The 16,331-nt window shown below is 40.7% G+C and overlaps 2 protein-coding genes across 12 annotated transcripts in view; one reads left to right on the top strand and one right to left on the bottom strand.

Annotated features, from left to right (window-relative positions):
* The window catches only part of LOC143169048 (uncharacterized), a 14,098-nt gene extending 13,755 nt beyond the window's left edge, over positions 1 to 343 (bottom strand). For all 4 annotated transcript variants that reach the window (XR_012996841.1, XR_012996842.1, XM_076356192.1 and 1 more), the window contains exon 1: positions 254 to 343. Coding sequence is in view for 2 of the 4 variants with exons in the window: in XM_076356192.1 (XP_076212307.1) it covers positions 254 to 273 (20 nt within the window). In the remaining 2 variants the exon portion in view is untranslated. The remainder of the gene's footprint in view (positions 1 to 253) is intronic.
* On the top strand, positions 245 to 16,331 carry SLC35E2B (solute carrier family 35 member E2B). 8 transcript variants are annotated; one of them, XM_076356185.1, is made up of 9 exons: positions 245 to 299; positions 6,508 to 7,036; positions 7,763 to 7,898; positions 9,034 to 9,161; positions 10,052 to 10,172; positions 10,541 to 10,594; positions 11,243 to 11,315; positions 11,990 to 12,135; positions 13,328 to 16,331. In XM_076356185.1, the coding sequence occupies exons 2-9, from the start codon at positions 6,712 to 6,714 to the stop codon at positions 13,572 to 13,574; spliced, it is 1,230 nt and encodes a 409-aa protein (XP_076212300.1). In that variant the 5' UTR covers positions 245 to 299; positions 6,508 to 6,711; the 3' UTR covers positions 13,575 to 16,331. The 8 variants fall into 8 exon arrangements, with proteins under 8 accessions (XP_076212300.1, XP_076212298.1, XP_076212301.1 ...); XM_076356183.1 differs by lacking the exon at positions 245 to 299 and adding an exon at positions 483 to 671; XM_076356186.1 differs by lacking the exon at positions 245 to 299 and adding an exon at positions 1,110 to 1,182.

The following is a 16,331-nucleotide window of genomic DNA, read 5'->3' as shown; positions in this document are numbered from 1 at the left end:
GCCCGGCCCGCGGGCGGGGCCCCGCGCGGCCGGCAGCGACGGCTTCCCGCCCTCCCGGATGGGCCGTACCAACCAGTGACGGGTGCGGGGGGCCAGAGCGGCCCCCCCTCCCCCCCACCCCGGCCCACGCCCCCCTCCCTCCCCGGGTAACGAGGCGGGGGAGCGCGGAGAGTCGCCCCCCGCTCGGCGCTTGGTTCCGCCCGCCCGCCCGCCCTTCCCGAGGGCGCGAGGCGCTGCGGGTTCCCGCCGCTACCTGTCGTCGGCGCCCTCCATGGCCGCTCCGGTGCCGTCCCCCTCCGGTAACGGTACCTACATGGCTGCAGCGCCCGCGCTTCCGGGGCAGGCCGGGCGGCCGGGACGTCACTTCCCCGTCCCTGGCGGGAAGCGCCGCCGGAGGGCGGCGGGGGGGAGCGCCGCGGCCCGTCCCCCCGCGCTTGCGGCCTGCGCCTCCCCCGCCGCCTCGGGGGTGCGGCCTGCCCCGGGCCCGTTCCCTGCCCGCGCTGCCGAGCGACCGCTCTTCTCCTCGGGCGGAGGGGCCGCGTCAGACGCTGCGGCGGAGGAGGGCGGCGCGGGAGCTGCCGCCTGGCTCGATGGAGGGGCCGGCCTTGAGCGAAACGCCTGGCGGGGCTCCGCGGAGTTTTAATCGGCTGTTACCCGGAGCGGCGTCCCCTGTAACCCCCATTTCTTTTTTTTTTTTTTTCCCCTCCTTTTTCTCCTTTTTTTCGGAAAATGGCCTCCCGTTGTCCGCCCGCGGTGACAGCGAAACAAACGGCTGCCGTGGCAAAGGGGGCGCAGGCCCTCCTCCGCGGGGGCACCTCCGTCCCCGGGGAAGGGCCGCCGCGGGCGGTGTGCTCTGCCCGCCCGGAGGCCGTTCCCGAGCGGAGCTGGCTCCGGGGGGCGGAGGGAAGGCGCCCTGCCCATCCAGCCCCCGCAGCCACTCCGGGCGGCGGCCACTCGGCCGCGGCGGCGCCTCCCGCTCGGCCTGCGGGGGCGGTGCGCGGCGTGGTCCCGCCTCCCCTGCCCGAGACGGCGGCGGGGGCGGACCAGGACCCGGACCCGGCCGGCTGCTCCGCTGCGGGGCGGCCGCCGCCCTGAGGGCCGCAGCCCGGCAAGCCGAAGCCCGGTTTGAGCGGGAGCGCCTCGGCTTTGGCAGCGGGCGGCCGCGTGCTCGGGAGCCCCCAGGTGCTGGTCCGTGATGCGCCGACCGGCTCTCGGGAGGCCGGGCTCTGCTGGCCCTGATGCAGGGGAAGATCTAAAGTCCGCTGTCTGAAAGCGCTTGGCGCGTAGGCGCTGGCTCAGCTGCGGCATGCCCTGAGGGGGGAGATGCCTGTGCTTCCTCCTGCTGCGCCTTGCTGCAAGGCGGTGCTCTCCCAAAAGTCCTTGAGCCGGAAAGCCGGGTCAAAAAAGGACGCGGTACGGCACAGCTCCCTTGAAGGTCTCTGAATCTCGATGAGGAAGGCAGCTCCGAGCACACGGCGCTCCTGCCGCTTCTCCTGTGTTCGGGATGCTCAGTCCGCTCTGAGGTGCTGCGGGGCATGCGAAAACCTGTGCGGGATTTGCCTGCGTGGTAGTTGGCTCTGAGTGAGAGGAGGGAAGATCTTAGGACGGGTGACTAGAAAAACAGTTGAAGTGCAAGAAAGTGCTAAGCTATTTCAATCTTTTAGCGTCTTCGCTGCATGGGAGATGTTAATAGTTTTGTGATTGTATTTACGGCCTGTGTTTATAAACATCTTGGATGCTGTCATCATTTAGTGAAACAGCGTTAATGTTTACAGCTTACTTGGGGTGCTGAATTCTGTGCATTCGTTGTGTTGGAAGCGATGTTTGGGTGGGTGACCTGTGTTGCGTAATAGTAGATTAAGAGGTACGCACACGAAGCCTCTGTTTTTTCACTATCAGATTAGCCTTAGTTTCTCTAACACGTGCAGCATTTTCGGCCTTTTATTTTTTTGTGTAAAGCTGACTTTACACATAGAGTTCTTTGTGGGTATTGTCAAAAGAAAGTATCTGTCTTTATATATAGGTACTAACAAGTGGTCAGAAAAAATAGCAATGGCTTTGTGTCTTCGCTGTTAGATGGTGGTCATTCCAAAGTCCAGAGCACTTCCAGCCTTAAATGAATGCAATAAGAAACTGTCGGTGTCATACATGTAGTGGTGATTGTCAGAATCTGCTTAGCTGTTTAAGAAACAATTAGAGCTTCTGACCAACAGGTACCAGTTTTGAGGTGAGCTGCATCACAGAATAATTTTATATTAAATTTGTTGGAGGACCTGGTAGATGCTTGCCAATGAATATATTTCAACCGTAAAAAATATTTAGTATGCTCTGTGGAAGAATCATGAAGGACTGTGCATAACCAGGGTTGCAATAGATAGTTAAAAAACACAGAATCTGTAGTGATGGAAATGCTATGCTTTATTTTCAAGCTAAATCATGTCTTGGTATAGTATATGTAATTTTAAAAAGACTGTATTTTCTCTTTCACGTGACTGCTTTGTCTCTTGTTATCTTTAAATAATTTTATTCTTTCCATTCTAAAGGAAAGACTCTGGTTAGATTGAACTCTGCCTATATGGTTGGCTTTTTTATTTTTGACAATTTCTTAAAAATTAGGGTTAAAACTGCAGTTTCTCATGAAAAGAAAGTTTAAGTGAATACTACTACGAGGACTTTTGACACGTGTCAGTGATAATCTCATTGACACAATTTAATATCTGAGTTGGTTTTATCTCTTGCCTTTTGGGTTTTTTTTATCAAATATGGTTCTGAAAGAACTCTTAATTTTCTCACTTTATGCTTGCTTTTAAAGAAGATGACTAGGTGGTGTTAGTGTTGGGTGAAGACAGCTCAGCTGGCTGCCCTTACCCAATCTGTAGCTCAGCTGCAGAAAACCTCAGTGAAGGTCAGGTGTGGGGAGCTGTCAGGGCCCTGTTAGAAGGTTGCTCAGTGTTTGCAACTGGGTTTCCACCAGCTGCTTCACCCCTCGCATCTCTGCCGTTTTAGAGGAAGGGGGATGTGACACAGACCTCCCCTTCACCAGAGAAGAAAAACTGATTTTGCTCGCTTTTAAACTGTGGTAGAAAATTGTACTGCTGTAAAACTTTATGTGAGGTCAATTTCTTGGTTTTTTCTCTCTCTTGTTCGCTTGACTTCAGTGTGGAATGTTAAAGTTTCTTCGGAAAACATTTCTTATGGAAGAACTAATGCAAAAATGCAGGGCATGTGTTCTTGTTAACTTGTGTTGCTTCTGCATTTTATTTTTTGCAAAACTTGGTGTTTCTTTTCTTCTGAGACCTGTAGGAAACAATCCATGTAGACATACTGCTTTTACAGTGATAAGGTTAAACTGTACTGCTGGGAGTTAAGTGTAGATGATGTGTATGGAAAAGCGCACCTTTTCCCTGAGGCCTTAGGTTTCAGGGGGGAGCAGTTTCCCTGGTTTGATCTATCACATATCCACAAAAACATTTGTTGTAGTTGGAGTGAGCGAAGGGGGTGCTATTTATTTCAGAAGCTGTGAGCTGGTGCTAATTCAAAATGTTCATTAAGCTGTGATACCATGTCCACAAAAGCACTGTACAGATAGCTGTCATTTCCATATATTCGTGCAGGCTGCCTGGCAGCAAAACAATATTTATTCCCATGGAGGCCACCTCCACACAGTAGAAAATAGTGTAAGCAATTTAGTAACCAAACCAAGTATGACTACTCTCTTAAAAACTGAGGGGTGAGTAATATTTTTTTTTTTATGAAAACTAGATGCTTAAAAAGCACAAGTGGATACTGTCTTCATTTATTTTCTTCACTCTTAAAAGTATTCTGAGAAAAGGTTTTTCTTTGCTCCTGTTTTAAGTTTGAAATGAATGTATTTCTGATTAAATTTTGAACTGCTCTGAGTAGAAAGGGAAAAGGAGTTTGAATGCAGGTAGTCTTATGAATATGATGTCTTAAAGCCTAAGAAATCAGGGAGTTGTTGAATTGGTAATTAGCTACTTCTTGTAAGTCAGAATTTGTTTGAGACTCAAAGGTTATATTCTGTATTTTTTCCACTCTTAGTAAAATATTTTTATTGCTAACGTAGTTAAAAGTTGGAGAAGATACAAGGAAGGGTGTAAAATGCACTGCATGCTGTTTGTTCCTGTGAGCTGGAAGATTGAACATTTGTGTGTAATCCAAGAGAAACAGTCTACCAACCACTGCCACGTTTTCATCTATTGGTAAACATCAGCTGCTGGTTGGTCTTAAGGGAGGAAGACTGAATTAGTTCCAGATGGAGAACTCTTTCAGCCCATTTGAGACTTTCCAATTGATTTAAGACAGCAGGTCAGTAATTTAGGGGAGCAGTTTTGTTCTTATTTGCTGTTCTGCTTCCTGCCATGTGTGAAATCAGTGACATCAAATACGATATTGCAGTGCAGCTGAGGGTGGGAGTTTCATTGTGCTTAATTGCTTTTGTTTTTAATTGAGTAGTATAAACAGAAAAAGTATCAACAAAGTTGTGATAACTAACTGTTTTGAATGTAGAGGGGTATTTTTTTTAAGACTTGAAAAAGAAGGAGGAGTCAAGAATCTGTTTTTCTTAACAAATTCTCTTAAGGAATGCATATTTTCCTTCAAATTGGCTAGTTTTGTCTTAAACTGGGTTAACACAAGTATATGGTTTGTTGCGAGTGTGTCAGAGTGTCTTGTACCCCGGTGTGCTGCTAGCATGATTTTCTGGTAAAATGGAAAGGGATAAGAGGATAGGGATGGAAACCTTCTGTGCGTGGCTGTGATAACAGAAATAGAGAACATGAGGAATGGAAAATTTCAGTGTAAAGTAGCTGCTGTTTAGGATATGGAAACTGACAGGATTTATTTAACTCTTTAGTACTGCTTTATGATTTATTTTGAGATGCCACACTGGGCGTTAAAAAAGCACAAAGAAAATAGTGTATCCTATTCACCTGTTCACATGCTAACAAAATCAGGGCAGGTTCAGTAGCTCTTGTTACAACTCTTGTATTTTTGCTTGCCATTGATTATGTCGTGTGCTGCCACTGTTTGATGCACTGTAGTGTTATGATCTCATTTCAGACAGCTTTTCCAAGATATCCAGTGATTAACTTCCCCGCCAAGAATTACTTTTTCACTGTATAAGGTCCACCATCTTGTCTATCCAGCAAATGTGCTTCTGGAGAAAAGTATTTCAAATTTGATTTCCCCTATTGTTTGTTCATGGAGGAGCAAAAGAGGTCTTGTCCGTCATTTCCTTCTCATCTGATTAATCCTATTTTTTTTTTGCTCATAAAACACAGACTGCAAAATAGAAAGCAATAAACCCAATAGTGTGTTTTAATGTTGCAGATAAGCTGCTCAGGTGCAATTTCTTTCTTAATACAGACTTTGAATCTGTTAGCATTATGATGCTAACTAGCATTACATGACTTGAGAAGAATAAAGGTCACTTTGTTATTCTCTGTACTCTTCTACTGTAACTTGCCACATTTCTCATGTAATTTGTAAAAGGAGAAAGTTCTAGTTGCAAATGATTTAATGCCTTTTTCTGTCAGATCTTTTAAAAAGACTTAAGAATTACTGCAAGTACTAATATTGAATTGCAAGCTATAACAGTACTGCAGTGGCAAAATCATAGAATCATTAAGGTTGGAAGAGACCTCTAAGATCATCGAGTCCAACCGTCAACCCAGCACCACCATGCCCACTAAACCATGTCCCTAAGCGCCTCATCTACACGTCTTTTAAATACCTCCAGGGATGGGGACTCAACCACTTCCCTGGGCAGCCTCTTCCAATGTTTAACCACTCTTTCAGTAAAGACATTTTTCCTCATGTCCAATCTAAACCTCCCCTGGCGCAACTTGAGGCCATGAGTTACATTACTTACAAAATAAGTAATGTTGCATTATTAACAAGTAATTAAATAGAGAACAAGTCTGTTTGGAGAGCTCTTGGACATATTTTCCTACTTTGTTCACCTAGATCTCATAGTTACCAGGATAACTGTGTTTATGATTACTGGAAGTTGCCCTTGATTATTGATTGCTTACTTTGACGCGAGATGGTAACAGGTTAATTAGTACTAAGGGTACAGGCTCCTGTCCAGATTTTCTGGGTTGTGAAGATTTTTCTGTTGAGTGGTTATAAGAAGACCTTAGACTGAGATCAGAGAAACTGTAGAATCTTGAAGAGGAGTTCATTATAATGGAAAAGGCTGTGTTGACATGCTTTAGAAGAGAAAGAACTTAAAAACACATAAAGTCTTTTGCATGTGCGCGTGCCATTTTAGAATAAAAAAAATCTCCCTTAGATAAGTTCTTAGTGCTTAATCTTGGTATCATGATATCAGGAGTGCAAAATCCAGTCTGAAAGACAAGCTACAGAAGTCTTTTCATCTTTCATAAACTGCAGGTGAAATGTGGTATCTTTGCTGTGTTAGGGATTTAAAATGTCATTACATTCAGAGCTACATGCTTTTTTCCTTCTTTTTTTTTTCATTCTTAGGCAGAAAAAATGGAATAGACCACATGAAGAAGCATGTGAAGTTTATTTTTATGCAAGATGTTATTTGGAGGACCAAGTACACTTTTTCAGGCCATGGGAGATGAAAGACTAATCACATGATATTTTTGTTCCGTCGAAGTGCTGTTCTGTGCTAAGTCAATGTTGGTTTGTATTAAGGACAAATATTAATTTCTTAATGTCAGCATGTCGACTGTGGCAAGTGCTCAGACACCGGAGGAACCTAATCCTCCCCCCCCTGAAGAAAAGCCAAAGGGAAAATCACTATTTCGTCTGGGTTCGCTCTTTGCAAACAGGAGTGAAAAATTTGTAATTGCTAGGAGTGATAGTGTACCAGAGGAGAACGTTCTGAAAATAACTATCACGGAGACTACGGTCATTGAGTCAGACTTGGGCATCTGGAATTCTCATGCTCTCATCTACCTCACTTTGTGGTTTTTCTTCAGCTTTTGCACTCTTTTTCTTAACAAATACATTCTTTCATTACTGGAAGGAGAGCCCAGCATGCTAGGTAACCCTACCTTTCTTTTACACTTTAATTCCAGTAAGATACTTGACAATGCCAGATCCTCCTATATAAAGTTGAGGGACAAAATGGTTCAACTGAAGTGAAAAAGACCTAGTTAGGAGATGTGGGGGTGGATCTTGGGGCTGGGAACTCATGAGTTGTGATCTCAGCCTGTAAAGGGGCTTCTGACACTGTCCTTTCCTCCACTTGCTGAAAGATGGTATGAAACTTTGCTCATAGAGGAGCTGTAAGATGGTGTTTGAGAACTAAGAGCTGGAAAGAAAAATGTGATTTTTTTCTTTTCTGTGTTGGAGGGTAGTGTGGGTTTTTAAAAAAAATAAAATTGAGTCAGTTGTTGATAGTCTCTAGAGCTGTCAATCTTAACTTGTTTGTCTGTAGAAGTGCGAAAGTTGCCTTTGTGTGACCTCTGTTATCCAATTGGCTGCTTAGTCTTTTTTTTTTTTTTTTAAGGGGAAACAAAGCACATTTCATCTGTGAACAGGATTTTATAGGTGTATGCCACCTTTGTTTTATTCTGCTGCCTTGCTGGTAGATGTAGAAGTAAAGAGCTTTTGTGACAATTCATGAAATCTAGACAGTAATTGCCATGTTTCTTAACTGCTAAAAGTACTACACATAAGTTTGTCTAAGAAATTTTCTTATGTTGCTTGATTCGTCATGTTCCCATCATCTTCTGATTTTTTTTTTTTCCCTCTCATCTTTCTTTAGGTGCTGTTCAAATGCTTTCAACCACCTTCATTGGCTGTATAAAAATGTTTGTTCCATGCTGCTTGTATCAACACAAAACACGCATCTCTTATCCACCCAATTTCATCATGATAATGCTGTTTGTTGGACTAATGAGGTAAATGGTTAAATATTTCCTAGAGATCTATCTGGTTGCTTCATTGCGTTCTTCTGAACGGAAGCTGTATTTTCATGGCTCTCTTCCTTTTCATTCTTGATTGGAAAGCGTTTGGAGTATTCACCTTTCCCCAAAAAAAATCACAGCATAATTTTATTTTTAGTTCCTATTGCTAAATGCTATGTTCCTTTTTCCAGATGTCAGTTTTTTGGCTAGCTTGGCTTCCCATCACATTTGGCTTCTTTCAGAACATATTTCTCTTTCCATTTACTTTCTTCCTGTTCTCTTTTGAGGCTGATGTTTGTTTAGTGTACTAGTATTTATTATGATGTTGCTTTGTTTCCCTCACCTTTTCCAGCAATTTGCCTCAAAAGTGATACAGACTATTAACATTTATGTTTTAAAAAGTAAGTATTTGCTGTGTGCTGGGATAGTATCAGTTTGTGGTCTAGGAGAGAATAAGAACGTATGATTTGGTTTCCTCTGCACTGCCAAAGTGATAAAGGATAACAGGATTCAAATTAATTCAGAGTAGCTTTATCGTAATAACTCTGCCACCCTGTTGTTTAATTTCATGGTTTAAAGTATGGTAAATATGTAGTGTACCTAATTTACACTAAAGATGGATAACTGCAAATGATAAAATTTCTTTGGTGAATTACTGTTTATCAGCAGAATTGTACTAACTTTTTCAGCTGAGCCTATTGAAAGCTTTAGCTTGAAACACTGTCATCTGAAGCTTGGTTAGAGTGCATTAAGAAGCAAACTTTGATGTTTTCTGGAAGTCTGCTGTACATCCATAGAAATTGCACAGTTGCCCAAGGGTGCCTTCATTTGTGCTAAGTAAATAATAATGTTTAAGGCAAAGTGCAAAGAAATAGATCTGACATGTTCCACCTCACAGGTGCTGTGGAGTAAAGGTGTGCAGCTGATCAGTTCCTGCAGTTCAGTCATGCTACCATGATTTGATAACTTGATTGCCAGCTAGCTCCTGTCCATCTTCTTAGTTACTGCAGCTCAAATTTATAAACCTAGAGAAATTATAATGCAATTCTTTTTTATGCTAGATGTCCAGTAGTAGCTCTTACAGCATTATTTTATTTCCTGCTTAATTTCATGTGGTGTTCTATTACAGATTTGCAACAGTAGTCTTGGGTCTTGTCAGCTTGAAAAATGTGGCAGTTTCATTTGCAGAAACTGTTAAAAGCTCTGCACCTATTTTCACTGTTATCATGTCTCGGATGATATTAGGAGAATACACTGGTAAGTACTTCACTGTTGAAATGTGGGGGGTTTTGGTGGGTTTTTTTATAATACTGTCACTTAGTTGGCCATGGATGAGGAGATTCCACCAAAATACAGTAAATGCAGCTGGAAGAATCATTCTGTTTGAACACAATAAGTAGAGTATATATAAAGTAAAAAGGATTTATTTTAATGCAGCTGTGTAAGGGCATTGTTGCTCTGAAGTTATTTTTCTGTCAAGAAAATATTATTGCAGCCTTAAATAACTGAAGTTCAGCGTGTTCCTTCTTATAAGGACAGCTTGCTGCTCAGAATTTAAAATTCTTGCATTTCTTCACTGTGTTTGCTCTGTGATTAAAAAACAAAAACCCAAACAACTGGCTTACTACAATATAATTTCTTCCAGTCCACAATATAATTTCTTTGCGATTCCACTTGCAATTGCATGCTGTTTGCTTGAAGAGATTTTGCTTGTTACCAGCTATAAGTTGTAGGAGTAATACAGAAGCCATGTATAGGTTGCTTTGTGATGCAAAATGGCAAAAGGCTGAAATAAGCCAGAGGAAGAAGAGTAATTAAATCGCAGAGTAAACAGGGAGAGTATAATTTTCTTATGTCATTTGGTGAAAAAGATGAAACGAAGATAGTCATCAGTCCATTTTCTTTCTCCAAGGGAGATACTTTTATCAGCCGAGTATATGTCTATATTGTTTTCAAGAGCACTGGGCTATTGTCTGAGATTTCACTTTAGAACCTCTGTACTTTAAAATCCAGTCAAATAAGATGCTCTTTCTTTCAACCAAAGAAGTTAACGTGGAATTTAAACTTTCAAAAACTGTATTATCTGATACATGTAATTGGAAATACAGTAATTAATCTCAGACTTAAATTTTTCTCTTCATTTGCAGGATTGCTGGTTAATCTCTCTCTCATTCCTGTTATGGGTGGGCTAGCTCTATGTACAGCTACTGAAATCAGTTTCAACATTCTAGGTTTCTCAGCAGCTTTATCTACTAATATCATGGACTGGTAAGGCATAATGATAGTTGCATATGTGGAATAAAGGAATTTTGTTTACTGGTAGATTGAAGAAAATTGTTGCCTGTAGTTGTTTTTGTCCACTACATTTAAATATTGCTATTTAAAAATTATTTTTAACAGAAGATACAGTTTCTCTATTATATCTGCTAGCATTCGTGAGATTAAAAAATAGTACAACTCCGTTAGTCTAAAGCAGTTAGCCCAAACTCCTTTCTGTAGTTGCATAATGTGTAAAATGTGAAATGTGCAGAAAACATATCTACCCATCTAAGAGAAACAACTTTCTCATGGATTGATTTATTTGTCATAACTAAAATACAGATAAATGGTGGTGGTTTTTTTTTTTTTCCCCCCAGTTTGCAAAATGTCTTTTCCAAAAAACTACTCAGTGGAGATAAATACAGATTTTCGTAAGTATTAAAAATATTTCAGGTTTGATTATAGATGGACTTTAGGCTACATAAGGAAACTATATATTTATGATTATATTGCACCAAGATTTTTTTTTTCCTCGGACTGTTTACAGACAGCTTTAACCTAAATCATTTTATCAGGGAAAGAAAACTCCTCTATGCTCAGATCCCACTGCGGTAGGTCGGAGTCTTATAATCGGCTAAAACTCTCAGTATATCCAGAAATAAGTCCTTATTCTGCAGTCATAAAACATCCCTTAACATTATTAGGCATGCAGAAATGAACTTTAGAACTCACATCGATAATTAACTATGAAATGCGAGCCAGGAGTAAAATCTTGTGGTAAAATATACCTATATATATGTATAGCTGTATGTGTGTATTTTACCACAAGATGAAACGCTAGTTTTGAAAACTTAATGCTAGTGTCTTGAAAACTTGTACCTTTTATCTTCAGTCTATCTCGGCCAACACAAAAAAGCAAAACCTTTGCAAGAGATTTCTGAATTTGTTGTCCCCAAAGCTTGGTAGGTGGCTTTTATTACTTTTTGATATCTGTAAATACAATAATGATCCAGCTTTCTTCAGCTCTAAGACAGAGGAAGCTTTTAATCATTTTAATCATTGTTTTTTCTCCTTTGTAGAGCCCCGGAGCTTCAGTTCTACACAAGTGCTGCTGCAGTGGTTATGCTTATTCCAGCTTGGATATTTTTCATGGTAACTTGAATTCACTAACACTGATTTATGTTTTCTTTTTGACTTGTGAGCAGAATGTGCAACTAAGGTCAATCTTAATTTTTACTTTTAATTCTTCCCACTTCTTTAAAGTCATCCTGAAATGCATTTCATCTTGTGTTTGCAAGAGATTGGGGGGAGGTAAAAAAGAGAAAATTTTCAAAGAAATAATTTAATATGGACATGAGTTGACAAGTCACCCAGAAAGCCTGAGTTTATGTCAGGATTTTTGAGATCAAATCATATTTTTGTCTGAGTCCATTTAAAGTTTTATCTTAAATATTTGTTGACTTTTTGCCGATATTCACATGGTGTACAGGAAAATTGAGCTGAAGTAAGTATAATCTATCAGGTTAAATATGTATCCTTCATATTCTGGCATTTCATTGCTATGCATCAGTGTTCAGAAAAGAAAATATCTCACAGGCAGGCTGAGTACACTGGAAAGCTCAGTCAGATGAGAGCTGTTTTTCTAATATATTCTTTTGGGGGGAAAAATTGCAGGATCTAAATGTCCTGTATGTTTTAGGTTTTGTTTTGCTGAAGTTTAAATGTAAAACTGTATCTGCTTATAATAGTAATGAGTTGGGTGGAAAATCACTTTTAGATTTGCTTATAAATTAAACTCTTAAAGTTCTCTTTTTTTTGTTGTTTAGGATGTGCCTGTGATTGGGAAAAGTGGGAGGAGCTTCAGCTACAACCAAGATGTTGTTGTACTTCTCTTAATAGATGGAGTCTTGTTCCACCTACAAAGTGTTACAGCCTATGCCTTGATGGGAAAAATTTCTCCTGTGACTTTCAGGTAAAGCTGTATTTTCACGTCAAGAACACTATTTTATTTTCTTTTTTTCTTGCTCGGTATTTCTGCTTGAGAACTAGGCAGTAAAGGTATTGTGCAAAGAAATAAATAATGTAATGCATAAACGCATCAAATCAAGAAGAAAACTTTTCACATCCGGATCACCAGAAGTTTGTGGTTTGCTCCCTCGCTGTGTGAAGAGAGCAGCATTTGACCCACGCTGTTGAGCTTACGGAACAGGTGCTCACATATACTAGGAGGCGTATTGTATTCAGGTTTAACAGCCATTCCTTAAAGCTGGTTAATGAGTCTGACAGATTCGCTGAAACCCTAGATGCAATGTTTAAGCTGCCATTTGCTTCAGTGATAAGGCAATACCTATATACATCTCGGTGCAGTACAGAATACGAGCAATCAGCTCTGTATTCCTTTTTTCTGAAGCATGACACCAGCATGTCAAGCTGTATTTGTTGAATTATATGTGTTCTCTAAAGACGGTTTCCACCTACGTTGTCAGTTATCGGCAGCTTTGTTAGGCTGTTACACAATTCTGATTCAATAATTGGTCATTTGTATGAATAGCCCTAGGGCCTGTGGGGTAATCCTGGTCCTAAACCCTGAAGGCTTCTGCTGTCTTATACTTTCAGGTGCCCCTGCTGCAGTCTTGTGACAGTTCACTGTTACACACATGCTTATTCTGAAGCTGTTAGTCTTCTCTACATAACAGGATGTAAAAGCATATATTCATGTTTACATGTATACAAAATTTCTTAACTACTTGTTATAATGTTATTGGGTATGATTTAGGTATTCTTCTCAGGTTATAATGCTGTATTACCTGAATAGTAGCAGCAGACTCGCAAATGATAGTTATGTTGCTAGTGTTTTGTTAGCATTTTCTAGATGTCTGTGTTAGCTAGAAATGAATTGCTGGTGCTGTACTGCATACTTAAAAATAACGAAAACAAAAACCTGAGGTGAATTATTCATACTAGCTCTAAAATTAAGATGAGTGTAAAGATACAAGTGCCGATATACAAGCAATTTGGTTACGGTATTAGCTTCAGGAGGAAAAGTGGAATCTGAGTCGGTGTTTAAAAAACAAGCAAAAGAGAGGTCCCGCTACATTAAAGCATGGTTGTGTATGGGATATGAGAAAGCCTTCTTTGGCCTTAATTTCTATATTCCTTTCCAGTGTTGCTAGTACTGTGAAGCATGCGCTGTCAATCTGGCTAAGTATTATTGTGTTTGGTAACAAAATCACAAGCCTCTCAGCCATTGGGACTGTTCTAGTGACAATTGGAGTTCTACTATATAACAAGGCAAAGCAGCATCAGCAAGAGACTATACACAGCCTGGCAGTTGCAGCCCCGCAATCCGCACAAAGTACAACTGAAGATACTGAGCCACTGATTTCCAAGGATTTGGAACCGTATGATTAATATGGCCATTTATTCTTCCAACCTAGTGTAACTCAAAGGAACTCTTCCTGAAAGTGGTTGTTTCTTCAACTGTTGATGCTGATTTGGTTCCTTTGAGTTCATGGCAGGCCAAGCCTGGGACTTGAAGCAGAGAGAAAACAATGGGAAGAATCCAGTAAGCTTTGATTTACTGAGAAACTGGTATACCAGAGGACCTAGTATCATATAACGTGGTAAACGTGGTCTTTATTGTCTTTCCTCGACTGCAAATAACATACAAGCCTATATTAGAGAAAGAACTTCAGTGTCATGTGGGAAAACGATTCCTTTCTCCCTACCCATCAAAATAATGTGAAAACACGGACCCATCACTGTATTCTGCTTGCTTGCAGTGGAATGACATTGGTGCATAACTGAAATTCCTAGCTGGTTGTACTCTACGCTGCCTGCATCCTCCATCATTTGTGTGCGTTGTAGAACTGGAAGAAGGAACCCCCTCCTCTCCCAACAAATGACTCATTTTGGTATACGTTTAGTTGAAGTAAACTATGGAAATGAGTCCATGCCCCAAAGCAGTGATGAGCAGCTATTTCTGACTACAAAGCTAGGAATGAAAAGCGATTTTTCTACTAAAATTTAACATGGAAATATTGCATCCTGGTTGTGTATTGACAATATTGAAATGCAAGTATACACACATATACATACACTGTATGGAGTGTTGAATTAAATATTTGCAGTTGCTTAGAGGTAAAAAACACTGAAAAATTTTGGTGATAGAGGAAGCAGGATCTCTATATTTCTATAAGAAACCATTTTAGTATTTTAATTTCTTGCATTTTGTTACATATTTCTGTTATGAGGAAATAAATTTATTTTCTTGTATTATTTCTAAGAGTGCAACAAAATACTGCCTTTTAGAAACTCAGGGTTATAATTTTGACCTATGTGCAAAGTATTTCTATAATTTCTGATTATGTAAAGAATCTCAGAGGTATCTGTGACAGAGATGGAAGACAGGTCACTAAAGGGAGGAATATTAACTATAAACTGAGGCTAATCTTTATTTCTACTGCTTTTAGGAAGTTTTCTTTTTTAAGGAAATTCTGTTTTGTGGTAGATCAAAGATAAAAAGTTAACTTTCAAAAATTAGAACAAAAAATTCCTAAGTATTAGTGATTTGTTTTGGCAAAAACATGTAGTTACAAAAACATTCAAATGGACTTTGTGGTAACAAAATTAAAAATCAGCTCATTTTGATTGTTAATTTAATAATTGCCACTGTTCTGAAAGGTTGTAGCATGGCATTAGAAGAATGGATAAAGTGGTCTTTATGGTAAAAATACTTTCTAATAGGAAATTACCAGTGGAGCTTCTGCAAAATTTAAGCTTTAAATAGTGTGTGCTCGTTTTGTCTTATGCTTACTTCAGGTTACGTTCCTATACACGACTGGTTGCCTGGGGCATGTTTTCTGAAGATTTGAGTGGGAGGGAAATGCCAGTTTTTTTCATCATCGTGTATGTGATGTCTGTGTTTTTTCTTTGTACTCCTATCACTTTTACAAAAAGCTGTGGACTGTGGGGTGGAGCTCTGTGGTTTTTTGTTTGTTGGGGTTTTTTTTTGTAGTTATGCTTTTAAAAATCTCAGTGTATTTGGCAGAAAACAAAGTCTCGTTTGCATCATATTTCTACTCTTGTTGGAAGACAGAAATATAAGTGGCTTTCTGGTTGCCTAGCTCCGTTCTCATGTAAACCCTTTCATCAACCGATTGAGCTTCATTTTAAAAGCTAGCAGGCTTTTGCCTTTCCTATTGCCGGAAAACTTTTTGCGAACCAAACAGCCGGGAGGATTTTGGAACTTGTAATTTCTAACAGGTCTAGGCTTATTAGTGGCTGGTTTAGCCCCACCTGTTCGGGGGCAGCATGATAATCCTGTTTTACCAGGGCTTTGTTTTCACAGTGTTGATCTTACATACTTTTTCTATGCAGTCTTCTTGGCCTTTATTTTTATTAGATTAAACCAACCAACCTCTTTACTGTCCACTTGTAAGACCTTTTCTTCCTCCAGTCATACTAGTAAGTCTCCTTTGCCGTTGTTCCTGTTGGGTAAACAAGGACCACTTTGCTCCCTGTTAAGAATTCACTACAGAATCGTACCCCAGCGGTCTGCCTCTTGATGGCTCTGCGTGATGGCACTGGTACTGCCCCATTTTCTTCTGGAAGTTTGCTCCTGAAACGCTCTGGGGTTTGGCTGGTGTTTCTCACAGCCACACCCCGGATACCTGGGCACTGATCGAGACCAGCTCTGTGAGCTAGAGCTATCTGGATTGTTTGTTTTACGTTTGTCATAGAAACAGCATGTCTTCCTTAAAATGTGAATTACTGAAATAGCACAAGTCCTTGCTGAAGAACACAGACTTGCAAATGTAAGGTGTTACTTGCAGCGGTTAACGTGTTTCTAAAATGACATAAACGACAGATGGGTAATAAGGTAGCTGTGCAAAATGATCTTTCCCATCGTGTATCGCGTCGTAACCTCGAGTGGCGGTTAAGTAACTTCACCGCTTCAAGTGTGTCAAGTTCTATCTGCGAAGTCTCAACTGATTTTCCTTTTCAGGAATTGCCCTTCTCACACTGAATTGATGTAAATTCTCCTTTGTAGCGTGTTAGTTGTCGCCGTTGCGTAAGCGGCTTGTTTAAATGATCGTTGGACTCATGCTTCATTCACATGAACGATAATAAAAATTAACTTTTTGTATGTAATTACAACGAACGACA

The sequence above is a fragment of the Aptenodytes patagonicus genome, chromosome 19 (assembly GCF_965638725.1).
Source record: "Aptenodytes patagonicus chromosome 19, bAptPat1.pri.cur, whole genome shotgun sequence".
Taxonomy (NCBI): Eukaryota; Metazoa; Chordata; class Aves; order Sphenisciformes; family Spheniscidae; genus Aptenodytes; species Aptenodytes patagonicus.
The sequence above is the reverse complement of the archived record's forward strand: the minus strand, read 5'-3'. Positions and strand labels throughout refer to the sequence as shown.

Excerpts from the sequence above, each read along its gene's own strand:
- SLC35E2B (XM_076356185.1), top strand. The coding sequence starts at position 6,712 with ATGTCGACTGTGGCAAGTGCTCAGACACCGGAGGAACCTAATCCTCCC. Across the intron at positions 7,037-7,762 it reads AGGAGAGCCCAGCATGCTAG|GTGCTGTTCAAATGCTTTCA; the intron begins GTAACCCTACCT and ends ATCTTTCTTTAG. Across the intron at positions 10,173-10,540 it reads TCTACTAATATCATGGACTG|TTTGCAAAATGTCTTTTCCA; the intron begins GTAAGGCATAAT and ends TTTTCCCCCCAG.